Raw genomic sequence first — 14,246 nt, forward strand, 5'->3', positions numbered from 1 at the left:
CCCCTGCTTAGAGACACTAGTTCCGAAATACGAGCCGCCGTCAAGTCGTCGCACCCTGGACCACCACAGGTGCGCGTCGCGCTCGCCTGAGATGCCAAAGTGACATTGAAGCTCAGGGAATTCCCATTAGCCCTGTTTCAGGCCACAATGCCTACGTCTGCATTGATCCTTTGCGTCTTGTCCCTGTTGTGGAGATGCGTTGAGCGTTCATGGATGTTCAGGAGTTGCGTAAAAAGCGTGTCGCCGGCCGGACCTTCCTCACCACGTGGCTGTCGCCTCGTGTAAATTGACGCGACGGCAGCGCGTGCAGGAAGCGCGACGGATCGAGTTGGACGAGGACGCGGGAGAGGCAGTCGAGGTTCGCAGACGACTCATCACCTCACCTCCTGTCCCTCGTTACCACACACCACTACCTCCTGCCATCCTCTCACGATGTCAGGCTTCGACACGGGTCGCCTCTACTCGGCGCAAGTCCTCGCCGGCTCAGCCTCTTCACGAGCCCCAGATGCACCGGCGCAGACGGAGGCCAATCTCTTCGATTTTGTCCAGCGATTCAGACATGGCAACGACTACATCTATAGGGACAGGCTGAGGGCCAATCTGCTGGCCAAGCAGAACGTACTCGATGTGGCGGTCGAGCATATCGCACTCTGGAATCAGCAGCTTGCGCAGCAGTTGAACGATAGGCCCGGAGATGTGTTGCCCTTGGTGAGCAGGCCAGAGCGACCTCGCAGATCGACATGCGAGTCAAGCTGACCTTCGTCTTCCATCCGCAGTTCGAGGCCGCAGTCAAACGAGCTGCCCGCAACATCCTTCACCCCATCTCGACTGATGGCCAACGTCCTGAAGGGCCTGACTGCCAAGTCACGCTACGCTCCTCCGCCAACCTCTTCTCGATGCGCGACTTGCACGCCGACAATGTAGCGCAGCTAGTCCGCATTCCGGGCATCGTCGTCAGCGCTTCGACGCTCTCATCTCGCGCCACCCATCTCAGCGTCATGTGCCGGTGAGTCTGCGCACCTCCCCTTCCGTTCCCAGCTCAGTTCCTCGCTGATCTTCTCCTCCCCTCTCGCCCGCAGTGACTGCCGCTCCACCAAGTCGCTCCCCATCGTCGCCGGCTTTGGCGGCTTCACCCTCCCGCGCTACTGCGACGCCGAAAAGGTCAATGGTCAGCAATGCAGCACGGACCCGTTCGTCATCCTGCACGAGAAGTGCCGCTTCGTCGACTCGCAGACCGTTAAGCTGCAAGAAGCGCCCGATATGGTGCCCGTAGGAGAGCTGCCCCGCCACATGCTGTTGAGCATCGACCGAACCCTCACTGGCCGTGTCGTACCCGGGTCGCGCATCATTGCTACCGGTGTGTACTCGACCTTTAGCAGTACAAAGGGCAAGGCAGGGAGTGGACGAGGAAACGCAGTTGCTCTTCGCCAGCCCTACCTCAAGGTCGTCGGCCTCGAGATCGACGCCGAAGGAGCCGGCGGACGTGGGATGGCTCGCATGTTCTCTGCCCGCGACGAAGAGGAGTTCGCTCGTCTTGCGCGCACGCCGGACCTCTACGAGAAGTTGGCAACAAGCATCGCCCCTTCCATTTACGGGAACCTCGATATCAAGAAGGCGGTCGCCTGTCTCCTCTTCGGTGGCAGCAAGAAGGTCTTGCCTGATGGGATGAGGCTACGTGGCGATATCAACGTGCTGCTGCTCGGTGACCCAGGTACGGCCAAGTCGCAGCTGCTCAAATTCGTCGAAAAGGCTAGCCCCATCGCCGTCTACACGTCAGGGAAGGGATCCTCGGCAGCCGGTCTCACCGCCTCCGTTCAACGTGATGCCCAGTCGCGCGAGTTTTACCTCGAGGGAGGCGCGATGGTGCTTGCGGACGGTGGAGTGGTGTGCATCGATGAATTTGACAAGATGAGGGATGAAGATCGTGTGGCGATCCACGAGGCAATGGAGCAGCAGACCATCTCCATTGCCAAGGCCGGGATCACGACCATTCTTAACTCCAGGACGTCGGTACTCGCTGCAGCCAACCCGGTCTTTGGACGATACGACGAAATGAAGTCACCAGGCGAGAATATCGATTTCCAGACAACGTGAGTCGCGCCGAATCGGGCTGCGTAATCAACGCAATGCTGACCACTTACACCCCCCTCCCTCTGCGCACAGCATCTTATCCCGCTTTGACATGATCTTCATCGTCAAAGATGAACACGACGAAGCCCGTGACCGCGCCATTGCCAAGCACGTCATGAACATCCACATGAATCGCCAAGACGACCAGTCCCAGCAGCAAGCCGCTGTAGGGGAAATCGACATCGACCTCATGAAGCGCTACGTCGCCTACGCAAAATCACGCTGCGCTCCACGCCTCTCGCCCGAGGCCAGCGAGAAGCTCAGCAGCCACTTCGTTGCGTTGCGCAAGCAGGTCGCACAGGTCGAGAGGGACAATGACGAGAGGAGCAGTATCCCTATCACAGTCAGGCAGTTGGAGGCTATCATTCGCATGAGCGAGTCGGTGGCCAAGATGACGCTCAGCCCTACAGTGAGGGAAGAGCACGTCGACGAAGCGATGAGACTCTTCCGCTACTCGACGATGGATGCCGTCCAAGCTGGCTCGGTTGAGGGGATGACTCGTGGGGAATTGCAGGAGGAGGTGCAGAAGCTCGAGCGCGAGATTCGACGCAGAGTGCCCATCGGATGGACCGTCTCGCAGGGACGGCTCAGGCAGGAGTTTGTGGAGGCACAAGGCTTCACGCAACATGCATTGGAGCGAACGCTCTTCATCTTGGAGAAGAGGGAGGTCATCAAGTTTGGGAACCAGCGGAAGCTGGTAACGAGAACGGGCGTCTAACCGCCTGTACGCCGACCAACAATCCTTCTCTCCATCCGTTACCCGCACCATTCTTTGCTCTTGCCCTCCCTCGCTCCCTCTCACCTTGTACTATACGCTCTCGTTGTTGCTTGCTATTCGTCATGATCATTCCCATTGCTCGCCATCCAATTGTCCTCTGTCCCCGCCATGCGTCGTCCGCGTGCCCGCCGCCCTCCCGCCCACTCGCACGACCTCGCCTCGAAGCGACACGCGAAGTCGCGCCACTTTGGCGCCATGGTTCTCGCGCGATCACGACATCGTGTTGGTAGCGAGGTAAGCAGCAGCTGCTTAATGGTGAACGGACCACTTGCAAGAAACGAGGATCATGAGAAGTCATGATTTGGGGGGTTTGCTACAGCAATCTTCTTCATCGCTCGAACATATCATCTTGACACTGCCATGGCCCCCACCGCTGTTGATCAAGCCCTCTTCGCCGGCTCAGGCGCCGCTCCGCCTCCAGATAAGACGACGGCAGCCGCGGCCCCTTCAAACAACACCTCGCGCATCCAGCCTGACCCGCAGCTAGTCCAATATCCCACTTCCTGGCCTGCCAATCCCACAACTGCCTCCGGCTGGTATGATCGTGCGCACGAGGTCTCCGAGCTATTAGCTCAAGACGCTCATATCCGCGACCGAGGGAATGTGGTCCCGTATCGTCAGGTACAACTGCTCAAGGATAGTGGACTGAGTGGGCTTCTGGGCAGGGTGGAGTGGGGCGGAGCAGGTCAAACGTGGGAGGTAGCATACAAGTGTGTAGCAATCGTGGCGGAGGGCGAGGGCAGTCTAGGACAGTTGCTTGGGTATCATCTGATTTGTGAGTAGCGACAACGACACCCGAGGCGACAAGTAGCTGACTTCGGTCCCCCGCTTTCGCACAGGGTTCCACGCCCCAGCTCTCGTGGGAACCACCGCCCAGCGCGCCCGCTTCGAGGAGTATTGGACGCGCAGTCGCTCCTTTCTGGGTGGGGCCGTCAATCCACGCGATACTGCTCTGACGGTCTCTGAGCACCCGTCCGACCCCACGAAGCTGGTTTTCAACGGCTTCAAGACATTCAGTACGGGCTCCAAAGTGTCGGACGTGACTATCCTCGAAGGTGTGAATGAGAAGGGGGAGTCGGTATTTGCCCCTGCGCCTTCGAAGCAGGAGGGGATCCGGTACGGGGACGAGTGGGTGGACATTCTCGGAATGAGGGCCACACAGTCTGGCTCCATCACAATCGACCACGTCGTCGTCGACAAGGAGGATGCACTCGGCTTCGTCAACGGTGTCTTCCAGCCGCTCGGCGCCTACAACACGCTCAACCTACCCGCCATCCAGCTCGTCTTCACCTCCTTCTACCTCGGCATAGCTCGCGGAGCATTGAAGCGCGGTCTGGCCTATACGCGCAACAACACGCGCGCGTGGCCTTATCAGCCTCACCCACCTACGCGCGGCGTCGATGAATTCTACATTCAGGAAGGGTACGGCACCCTCCAGGCCCGTCTGTGGGCGAGCGAAGCGCAGATCGACGCCGTGGTGGCGCAGATGTCTGGCCTTCTGCACCAGGAGCCTCGCGAAGCTGTGACAGCTGCACAGCGAGCTGACGTAGCTGTGCGGGTGGCGGCTGCGAAAGTGAATGTGGCTGACTTTGGACTTGATGTCGTGACGCGCACGTACGAGTTGCAGGGGGCGCGATCCATTTCGGGGAAGCTGGGGATGGATTTGGCTTGGAGGGATTTGAGGACGCATCTCTTGCATGACCCATTGGCTCATCGTCGGGCTGAGGTGGGGAGGTATGTGCTTGCTGGTGGGGAGGAGGAGGGATGGCCCACGCCCAGTTGGTATTCGTGAGCGGAAGTGTGAGTAGGTGAGAGAGGGCCACGGCCTGGAGCTGTGCCGTGCCTATCAGCGCGATGAATACAAATCGGTCGTACGGCCTAATAAGAAGGGCCGCTGGCGCTGTTGTTGCATTGAGAGCGCAGGTGCGCAAGAGATGTCACCGTTGTTGTACAGATAGGGAGGCATGAGATTAAAGAGAAAGAGGCCTGGGGCGAAGACAAGGTGGCGTGAGCGTTTACAGGAAGACGGAGCAGTCTGATGGCCACTCACGGCTAAGTCGGAGCGACATGAGACGAGTCGTTACACCTGAGATGCTAGACGTCTCGAGTCACCCATGCAGAAGTCGACTCTACTCCTCTGGCTGCTGACGCTTCTCCTTGTCGCCCTCTTGAATGCCATCGTCACTAGGGATGAGCCCACACCAGCTGCGAGGTTGACGAGCGGCTCGCAGTTGATGCCTTCGGTGGAAGGAGTAGAACGCGTGGCAGGCCCCGCTATTGACACTTCTGCGCCACGTACGTAGCGTGAAAGGACGACGAGGGCGCCTGGGAGGTCCCGGAGGTGGTCAGCATCTCTGCTTACTTTCTCGCCCTACCTCGCCCGCATCAACTCACCAAGGATGAAGACGACGATATGAAACCACTGCGACTGGACAGGGCAGGCCATGATTGCTTGCTCGTCGTTGGATTGCAAAGCAGAAAGTCAAGAGGAAAGGAGAGAAGCAGGCGAGCGCGGGGTTAAGCAATGAGCCAAGAGATGCCGCCATTCAGCCATGCAAGCAGGTGCGGAAGGGCGGCGGCGACGTGCAGCTGTCTCGGCGAGCTTTGTTCCGCGTCGAGACGGACGACGCTGAGACCAACGAGACGCGACCCACGACGGAGACGGAGACGGATGGAGCGACGGTGACGGATCGAGGTGAGCTTTTGAGCTTTATTCCTTCTCACCACACGAGCACCAAATCATTCACAGCCTTTCTCCAGGTGGCTTGCGCACCATGTCCATCGTCCTCCCCGACTGGGTGGCACATATATCCACGGATGCAGAGGACAAGGATAAGAAGAAGCCGACGACGATCTTCTCCCTCTCTGTTAGTCCCGATGGGTCGCGATTGGCTACGGGAGGTATTGATCAGAAGGTCAGGATCTGGGCGACGGAGCCTATGCTAGATGAGAAGGTGGAGAAGATGCAGGGAGCTCATAGGCTTTTGAGCACGCTGTCACGACATACAGGTGAGTCAGGAGGTGTGGGCCGTCGTTCTGCTGGTACATTGCACCGACTGAGCTCTCGTCCCTGCACCCACCGTCAGGCTCCGTCGTGTCGGTACGCTTCTCACCATCAGGACGATTCCTCGCAACTGGATCAGACGACACAGTTTGCTTGATCTGGGAATTTGACCCACATGGCGGCGGTGGCTTTGGGTCCTTTGGGTCCTCGGAGCAGAATGTGAGCACCCTGTGGGGCTCGATGCCACACACGCCAGTAAGCTGATCTCTTCACCCTCTCCCGGTTAGGTCGAATCATGGCGCATCCATAGACGCCTCACTGGCCACGAGTCTGACGTAGTTGACATTGCCTGGAGCGCAGATGGGGACGACTCGTTTCTCGCAACCGTCGGTCTCGATTCGATCGTCAACGTCTGGAGTGGGCCAGGCGCAGATGGACGAGGCGGCTTCGAGCTCGTAAAGCGCATCGCAGGTCACGATGGCTTTGTCAAAGGAGTAGTGTGGGATCCCAAAGGTCAATTCCTTGCTACGCAGTCGGATGATAAGACGCTCAAGATTTGGAGGACGAGCGACTGGTCTCTGGCAAAGATCATTCGCGAGCCATTCGAGCATTCGCCCAGCTCCAACTTCTTTGGAAGGCCATCATGGGCGCCAGATGGAGGCTGCATAGTTGCCGCCAACTCGATGAACGGGCCCGTCTTCACCGCAAACGTCATTGACCGAGGCTCGTGGGGCACCGGCATCAAACTTGTCGGACACGAGGACAGCGTAGTCGTCGCCGCCTTTTCGCCTCGACTCTTCAATGGAAATGGGGGTCCTCCTTCGACACTCCTTGCTCTCGGCTCGCGCGACCAGAGTATCAGCGTCTGGATCACAGGCGAGCCGCGCCCGCTCCTTGTCTTGCGAGACATCTTCGAGAGGCAGGTGACGGACCTTAGTTGGGGGCAGGATGGTCTCACGCTCTACGCCTCGTCCACTGCAGGCAGCGTCGCGGTCATCTCTCTCTCGCCCAGCGATGTTACCGAGCCCCTGCCCCTCTCGGAACGACCAATTCAGAAACCACGCCCGCGCAACCTCCCCGTCTTCGCCAACACTACAATGGGTGCTCCCTCCGCAGGCGGGGTCAATATGCTTCAACCTCGCAAAGCTGGTCAAATGCCAAGCGTGCCTCGCGCAAGCGTCACTGCTCCCTCTGGACCGCCACGAGCGTCTGCGCGCACAGCTACGCCAGTCCCAATGGGAGGTGCGCCTTTGCCAGCCAACGCACGAGCAGGCGGACAACGGCTCAACCAGCAGATCCAAATTACAGCTAATGGCAAGCGCAGGATTCGACCAACGCTGATGAGCGACGACGGCGCATCGCAGCAAATGGACATCGACATGGGGGCACAAGCGCAGCAGCAGCAGCTTGCTTCTCAGCCGCCGGCTGTCTCACAGCAAGATCAGCAGCAGCAGGCTTACTTTGCGGCTATGAGTCACGTCCTTTCCCAGCAGCAGGCGACGCATACCGCCCAGCCCGCAGCCTCAGCGACCGCTGGACCAGTACAGCTGGGTGGAGCTACCTTTGCTCCCGGCACGCAATTCAACCTCACTGGCCCCACCTACATCATTCAGCGGTCGGCGCCGGTGAAGGCGGGCGAAGAAGGGGACGCAGACGTAGACATGGACGTGGCAGCGAACGCACACTTCCCTTCATCAACAATCGAGCCTGGTCTCGCCGCCAATCGCCTCGCCCGCACCAAGGGACGCGAAACCCGCGATGCGCATCAGCGCGAGGCAGCAGGGCCTGTTGTCTACCTTCGTCCCGAATTTCGCCCAGGAGACGAAGTCTTTTTCGGGCGAGCAAAGGCCGTAGCCCTGCCCCTGCCTCCAGTGCTCAGTGTGCTTCGTCGCGAGGGAGCGGAGGGAGTTGGCTTCGTCGAGGTACGCAATTGCGCGGATGGGTCTCGCCCTGTAGAGGTCAGCGTGCAGGAGGACGGCAAGCCGCCGGCGCTCACCTCGACAGGCTCATCTTCATCCACCATTCAGCCAACCTGGACCGACTATCTTCCCAGCAATGTAGTGCGCGTCTCTCTCTCGGCTCCTTACGTTTGCCTCGCCCTCGACACGGGCGTCATCCTAGTCCACTCCTCCAAGACCGGTCGGCGTCTTTCCACCTTAGCCCTCGACAGTAGCGTCAGCTTCATGGAGTCCCGCGGACCCCACCTCATGGCGCTTACTACCTCTGGCCTATTGCATCGTTGGAACATCAAGACAGATCGGGAGATCCACCGTCCCATTTCCTGCCTGTCCCTTCTCACAAAGCAGGACGATGTACACCAGGTATACCTGCACCACACTGGCACTCCCATCCTCGTGATGAGGAGCGCAGAGGAGGCTTGGACCATCGACCCGGCAAAAGGGACATGGGCGCTTCTGGCGAGCGGATGGTTCGCGGAGTGCAGCCCGTTATGGGAGACGAGGGGAAGAGGTAGTAGGCAGAGCGTTACGAGCACGCCGACAAGCACGCCAGGGCTGGCTCATGCGATGGCCATTGCAGCCGGTGCACCACCTCACAGCCCAGCAGCGGGAGGGGCCAATGGGCCACCGGGTACGCCCGGCGCAACAGTGACTTCGCAAGGCGCCACAGCTAACTCGCCCAACGGCGGAGGAGAAGGAGCAGCCACTGCCCCAGCAGCCGCCGCCGCTCCTGCGGTCCCGGCCTCAGCCTACCCCTCGGGTGTGGTTCAGACCGACTCCTCTGGACGCTGGCGTGAACCTATCCGCGCCATTGAATCCGAAATCAACTCCCTCGTCGTGGCTCGCACCTCCTCCAACCCTGCGCCGCGTCACCCTCGTCCTTTCGCAGACGACACCGCCCGTTGTAGGGAGTTTGCCCTCTCCGCTTCTCTTCGACACCTCGAGGTGCGCATGACGGGTGCGATGCTTTTGAGCAGTAAAGACGAGTGGCTCCACGCTCTCAGGGGCTATGCGCGCAAGCTTGGGGAGGAGGTGGGGGGCGGGACGAAGAGCCTTGCTGATGAGTTGGTCAGGGAGTTGTTGGGGCCAGTGTATTAGTGAGTCCACACATTCGGAAGACGGTACAAAGACAGAAAGCATCAGCTGACCAATCGTTCCCCTCCTCCCCGCCTCGCTCGCTCGCAGCATCCCAAACGAAGACCCCACAGCCGGCTGGCAGTCAACTCTCTTCGACGGTGCCGTGGTGAAGCGCACGGTATTGCGCGAGGTGTTGAATGGCTGGGCGAAGAATAGCAGGCATTTGGCGGGGATGGCAGGGACGTACCAGGAACTGCTGAGGCAGTTGGTCTGAGATGCGGCACGAGGTGTGTAGTGAACAGAAAGGTAGGGTAAGGAGGGAAGAAGGCAAGGCAAAGGCGAGGCGGCAAAAGCATCATCTTGTATTTGTATCCATCCAATGAGAGAACACATTCAGATCCACAGCTACGTCGAAGCTCTCTACGATCCTGTTTCGATTCACGTCTCTAGTTGGCCGACCCACGCCCAATCGCCTTGACCTCCCCGCCCTGCAACTGCGGAAGGGCCTTGACCGTCCTCTTCTTCGCGCCCCCATCAGCAGAAATGGCCGCTGTGCGCTCTCCATCCTCTTCACCATCCAATGCAGCCTCGCCCTCTGCAATCACCTCGCCCACAGCCTTGCCCGGCTTTGGCAGATAACCCACCGCCACGAGCCACGCAAGGTACTTGGCCACGAGTCCCTCGCTCATACCCATTCCTGCCTTTACAGCCTCGTTGCCCAGCCCCTCGTCAAATGAGTCCAGCAAAGCCTGAGTGTTGCGATCGTCCAGCTCGGGGCTCTTGGTGGACGAGGGCAGATCGTCAAGCACAAAGTGCAACAGAGGGAAGAGGGCATTATCCTCCTCACTTGCTCCAGTAGTAGACGAGGAGGAGAGTACGTGCTCCTCGAGCATGGAGCGCCAGCGTACGTACTCCACCTTGGAGCTCACCCAACCGTAGCGCTCCAATGCCCCGAGGAGATCATTGTAGCGCCACTGCGGATGACCTGTTACGTGGCATACCTTTGCCTGCTTCTCTTCTCTAGCTCGAATGGCAGCGAGCGAGCAGATTCTCGCTACGTGGTCCACGGGCGTCATGTTTACCCTGTTGTGCACGTCTGGGCGAGCACCGAGCTGTACGCATCCCTTGACCAGACGGAAGATGAAGTCGTCCGTGTTCGTCGTGCCCGAGGAGGAGTCGCCGACTACGTAGGAGGGGCGGATGATCGTTGAGCGCAGCTGCAGCGCAGGTGACGAGGCGGCGGCCATGATCAGGCGCTCTGCGACCCACTTCGACTGGCCATAACCGGTCGTGAGGCCGGAGGCGGAGCCTTGCAGGTCGTCTGACTCGGGAATGCCACGCATGGCGGGCGAGGATGCAGTGCCGGGGGCAGTGCTGCCATTGGCAGCCTGTTGCTTGCCCTCCGTCCCTTGAGCCAAGATCTTGTCTGACAAGTTGCCATAGTGCTCAGTGTCCAGCGCAGCGGTCGAGCTGACGAAGGTGAGACTCTTCTCCTTCTCGCCAGCAACGCATAGCTCGATAGCCTGCAGCGTACTTTCCACATTGGCGGCCTTCAGCTTGGAGTAGGGGTACACCCAGTGGACCATCGCTCCGTTGTGCAGAACAGCGTCCGCCTCCTTCGCTACGGTGGTGTAGTCGGCGTCGCTCATGCCCAGCTTGCCGGCTGGAGAGGCGAGGTCCCCCAACACAACGCGCAGACGATCATCCTTGACCCACGTTTCGTCCCAACACGCCCTTGCCTGCCCACCCTCGCGCAAGCGTTGCAGAGCAGAAGCCGCATCGCGCGCTCGGATGTGCACATAGACTCGGCTGACATGCGGGCTGCGTGAAGAAGAGAGAAGATCGGCCAAGATGTAGGCGCCGAGGAAGCCCGTGGCACCCGTGAGGAAGATGGTCTGCGGGCCGGAGGAGCTCGAAGGAGCTGAAGCGCTCTTCTTGGTCGGGAGGCGGGCGATCAGTTTCTCCAGGTCGGCAGCATAGTCGTCGTCAGGATGAGGCGCAGCCACAGACCCATTCGGCTTGTCGCCGGCTTTCTCCTTCTCTCCTTCCGGAAGCAAAAGGGCTCCCTCCCTGATCTTCTCGACCTGTCGTGCCAAGCCACTGACCGTGGGCTCCTCGAAGACGACACCGAGGGGCAGAGCGACGACGAAGGCTTTGCGCAGTTCAAAGACGAGACGGGTGGCAAGGATAGAGTGTCCGCCGAGGTCGAAGAAGGACTCGTCGAGGGGGAGAGGCTTGGGTGCAGAGGGGAGCAGCGTGGACCAGATGGTGCTGATTTGCGACTCTGTCGCGGTGGGAGCACGGCCGGAGGTAGTGCCGGACGAGCCGTTGGCGCCATTGGTCGTAGCGACAGAGCCTGCTCCGTCCTTGCTGCCTGAGGCGAGCGCCGTATCCGGGAAGGGGAGAGCGGGCTTGTCGATCTTGCCGTTGGGATTGAGTGGCATCCTCGCCAGCGGCACGAACAGCGTGGGCACACTGTAAGCAGGGAGCTTCTTCTTGAGGTGGTCGCGCATGTCCTTTATCAATCTGCGATGCTTGCGCATGCCCTTCGCGAGCGTCTTAGCCTGAAGCGGTCCACTCTCGCCTGCCTCCTGTGCGCCCTCGCCGGCGCTGCTCGCCTCTTCGAGCTCCTTTGCACCAGGACCGGGCACGAAGTACGAAACAAGCACCTTCTCCTCATCCTTGTCTCTGCGCACCAAGGTGACATTCTCTCTGACGTGAGGGTGACGTGAGAGGTGCGTGTCGATCTCGCCCAACTCGATACGGAAGCCGCGAATCTTGACCTGGTCATCCGCCCGTCCTGTGCACTCCACCGTCCCGTCGGGGAGGTAGCGACCTAGATCCCCTGTACGGTACATCCTGTCGCGAATCCCCTTCCAGAATTGCCCCTCTGGCTTGCCTTGGAGCGTGTCATCGAAAGTGAGGTCGGGAGCGAGGAAGTTGTGCATGAACTTTGCGGCATTGTCCTCCGGGCTTGCGAGATACCCCTCTGCCAATCCACCGCTTCGCACGTAGATTTCGCCTTGCTCCCCGACCGCGCACGTCTCCGTTCTCTTGTTGCGGTTGACGACGAGGAGCTGCACATCCTTCATGCCCTGGCCGGCAGGCATGATATCCTTCTGAGTAGCCAGGAAAGAAGGAGACTCGCTCACGGGCGGGATCGCAAAGTAGGAGACGGCGCGCTGTGTCTCTGTTGTGCCGTACATGTTCACTATTCTCACATTGGCGGCGAGAGACTGCAAGCGTGTGCAGTCACGCTTGGTGAGGACGTCCCCCACGAAGAAGGCGTTGCGCAATGACGGAATGAGCGCAGTAGCTTGGGCGGAGAGCAGCTGTCCCATGGCAGGCGTGAGGTGCGTAACGGTCGCTTGAGTAGCAGCCATCCATTCTGCCAGCCTGCCTGGAGTACCAATGTCGTCTGCAGTGGGGACATGAAGTTCTGCGCCGAAGAACAGGGGGGTGAACATGTCGCGTTGAATGGGATCGTGCGCGATGCCGGACAACATGGTGAAGCGATCTCCAGACCCGATGTTGAAGCGTGTACCCATCCAGGGGAAGAAGTGGGTGAGGGAGTGGTGACGACCAAAGACGCCTTTCGGAATTCCTGTGGAACCGGAGGTGAAGGAAAGCGTTGCGGGTGAGTCGGGGCCGAGCAAGATGTTGGTGCTCTGCGAGGCCTTGGACTGTGCGGAGTCCAGCACGTCTGCGCCCCCTTGGCTGGCGCTGCCTCCTCGTACCTTGCCGCCATCAAGCAACTCGAGCGCTGGCACCTCAACGCGCACCTCGAGCTCCTCCTGGATACATTTGCGCACATTGGCGTGTAGGCTGCCTGCCTTGGCGAGCACAACGATTGCGCGGGGCTTGGCGACTTGCAAGTAGATATTCTGGCGCACAGGAGGGTATGCAGGGTCGATGACGCTGAACACTGCTCCGGCTTTGAGGGTGGCCAAGACGGAGACGACGAGATCTGCCCCACGGTATGCGTACGTGGTGACAACTTCACCTCGCTGTACGCCATTGCTGATGAGGTGATGCGCCAGCACGTTTGAAGCGCGGTCCAGCTCCTGGTAGGTGATGCTCCTGATCTCACTCGCCGGCGCTGGTAGCTCCATCGCATCTGCTGGGCCCGGCAGACTCTCCGCAATTGCCCGTCGCTCGGGGTGAGCCTTGGCGTTTCGCTCAAAGATGCTCGTGATGCTTCCCATGAACCCACAGAAGTCCAGATCTTCTTTCGGATTGGGCAGAATAGCATTCTCTGCTGCCGTACGCAGCGAGATGGTACCCACTGATGTGGTCGGGTGCGCAGCAACCTCGTTGATGATGCGGGAGAGCTGCGCGAGGAGGTGCTTCGTGCGGCTGGAGGAAAAGAGGAGGGCATTGTACGACAGATGCAAGGAAAGAGCTGGCAAAAGAGGGTCGCGAGCACTGCGTGATGGCGTAGCAGTGCCTGATGCTGCGCCTGGCTTCAAGGTCTCGACTGACGCTGAGGTGTCTGCGTCTGCTGATGCATCGAGATTGAAACCAGGGCCAGTGACAAAGACGGTCAAGTCTGTGGTGAGGGCCGTAGATTGGAGGAAGTTGGTCGCGGATCCAGTCGTCTCGTCAAAGAAGCGCACGCGGAAGATGGGCGAAGAGGGTGCGCCGTTGGAAGTCGAAGAGGATGAGGACTGCAATCGCGCAACGATGTCCTCGTAGGGCGCATTATCCGAAGCGGCTTCAGCTTCTACGGCCTGCACCCGGCGGACAAGCTGCCAGAATGGGTCTCCTGCCTCAATTGGGATGCGGAGGATGAGCGGCTCGCCAGTCTTGGGACTATTGGTGCCAATGACGATGTCCGTATCTCCCGTGTAGCGATGCAGGAGGACAACAAAGGCAGCCAAGAGAAAGTGGAACGGCGTGGGAGCTGAGAGGCGCGATGTCCCTTCGCCATCTTCGTCCTCATCATCCGAGTAGTCTCCATCAGGGTGAAGCTCCTCGTCATGATGCAACGCGAGTCGGACGAGGGAGGAGCGAGTGCGGTTGGAAAGATCCGTAGACGTCAGCGCCTGAACGAGCTGAGAGGATGAAGGACGAGGATAGTCTGTAGGGAGTGCAATAGCTGGCAATGACTGAAGGCGAGCCTGCCATCGATCCAGACGTGCCTGCCATTCGGCATCGTCCTTGCGTACCGCCATAATGAAACCTAGCTCGATGGTGGGGTGTGGAGAGTAGAAAGAAAGCTTGCAGCTTCTTCTCGCCCGCGTCGCCTCGCCTCGCTTTACCTCCATCTCCGTCGTCGTCCGCCCGTCCGCCGAGTCAA

General features: G+C 59.8%; 5 protein-coding genes across 5 annotated transcripts; 3 read left to right on the forward strand and 2 right to left on the reverse strand.

Annotated features, from left to right (window-relative positions):
- The first annotated feature begins 370 nt into the window (after nucleotides 1-370).
- BDZ90DRAFT_243583 (putative CDC46-cell division control protein) lies at nucleotides 371-3,004 on the forward strand. Its single transcript, XM_025507440.1, has 4 exons — nucleotides 371-708; nucleotides 777-1,006; nucleotides 1,080-2,090; nucleotides 2,164-3,004. Exons 1-4 carry the CDS (start codon nucleotides 433-435, stop codon nucleotides 2,846-2,848), a joined length of 2,202 nt encoding a protein of 733 aa, XP_025359723.1. The 5' UTR covers nucleotides 371-432; the 3' UTR covers nucleotides 2,849-3,004.
- A 264-nt stretch (nucleotides 3,005-3,268) lies between these two features.
- Nucleotides 3,269-4,700, forward strand: BDZ90DRAFT_281711 (acyl-CoA dehydrogenase NM domain-like protein; the record flags this gene model as incomplete). Its single annotated transcript, XM_025509394.1, has 2 exons — nucleotides 3,269-3,683; nucleotides 3,748-4,700. 2 exons carry the CDS (start codon nucleotides 3,269-3,271, stop codon nucleotides 4,698-4,700), a joined length of 1,368 nt encoding a protein of 455 aa, XP_025359724.1.
- Nucleotides 4,701-4,988: 288 nt separating this feature from the next.
- BDZ90DRAFT_262562 (hypothetical protein) lies at nucleotides 4,989-5,354 on the reverse strand (the record flags this gene model as incomplete). The annotated part of the gene is made up of 2 exons (XM_025508503.1): nucleotides 4,989-5,233; nucleotides 5,303-5,354. 2 exons carry the CDS (start codon nucleotides 5,352-5,354, stop codon nucleotides 4,989-4,991), a joined length of 297 nt encoding a protein of 98 aa, XP_025359725.1.
- A 269-nt stretch (nucleotides 5,355-5,623) lies between these two features.
- Nucleotides 5,624-9,290, forward strand: BDZ90DRAFT_234327 (WD40 repeat-like protein). The gene is made up of 3 exons (XM_025506971.1): nucleotides 5,624-5,917; nucleotides 5,995-6,131; nucleotides 6,200-9,290. Exons 1-3 carry the CDS (start codon nucleotides 5,683-5,685, stop codon nucleotides 8,966-8,968), a joined length of 3,141 nt encoding a protein of 1,046 aa, XP_025359726.1. The 5' UTR covers nucleotides 5,624-5,682; the 3' UTR covers nucleotides 8,969-9,290.
- Nucleotide 9,291: 1 nt separating this feature from the next.
- BDZ90DRAFT_234328 (large subunit of L-aminoadipate-semialdehyde dehydrogenase) lies at nucleotides 9,292-14,158 on the reverse strand. The gene has a single exon (XM_025506972.1). It carries the CDS (start codon nucleotides 14,119-14,121, stop codon nucleotides 9,394-9,396), a length of 4,728 nt encoding a protein of 1,575 aa, XP_025359727.1. The 5' UTR covers nucleotides 14,122-14,158; the 3' UTR covers nucleotides 9,292-9,393.
- Between the last annotated feature and the right edge of the window lie 88 nt (nucleotides 14,159-14,246).

The sequence above is a fragment of the Jaminaea rosea genome (genome assembly GCF_003144245.1).
Source record: "Jaminaea rosea strain MCA 5214 unplaced genomic scaffold BDZ90scaffold_16, whole genome shotgun sequence".
In the NCBI taxonomy this organism is placed as follows: Eukaryota; Fungi; Basidiomycota; class Exobasidiomycetes; order Microstromatales; genus Jaminaea; species Jaminaea rosea.

Coding starts and splice junctions, on each gene's coding strand:
- BDZ90DRAFT_234328 (XM_025506972.1), bottom strand. CDS start 14,121: ATGGCGGTACGCAAGGACGATGCCGAATGGCAGGCACGTCTGGATCGA.
- BDZ90DRAFT_243583 (XM_025507440.1), top strand. CDS start 433: ATGTCAGGCTTCGACACGGGTCGCCTCTACTCGGCGCAAGTCCTCGCC. Junction 709..776: donor CCGGAGATGTGTTGCCCTTG/GTGAGCAGGCCA, acceptor TTCCATCCGCAG/TTCGAGGCCGCAGTCAAACG. Junction 2,091..2,163: donor AATATCGATTTCCAGACAAC/GTGAGTCGCGCC, acceptor CTCTGCGCACAG/CATCTTATCCCGCTTTGACA.
- BDZ90DRAFT_234327 (XM_025506971.1), top strand. CDS start 5,683: ATGTCCATCGTCCTCCCCGACTGGGTGGCACATATATCCACGGATGCA. Junction 5,918..5,994: donor CACGCTGTCACGACATACAG/GTGAGTCAGGAG, acceptor ACCCACCGTCAG/GCTCCGTCGTGTCGGTACGC. Junction 6,132..6,199: donor TTGGGTCCTCGGAGCAGAAT/GTGAGCACCCTG, acceptor TCTCCCGGTTAG/GTCGAATCATGGCGCATCCA.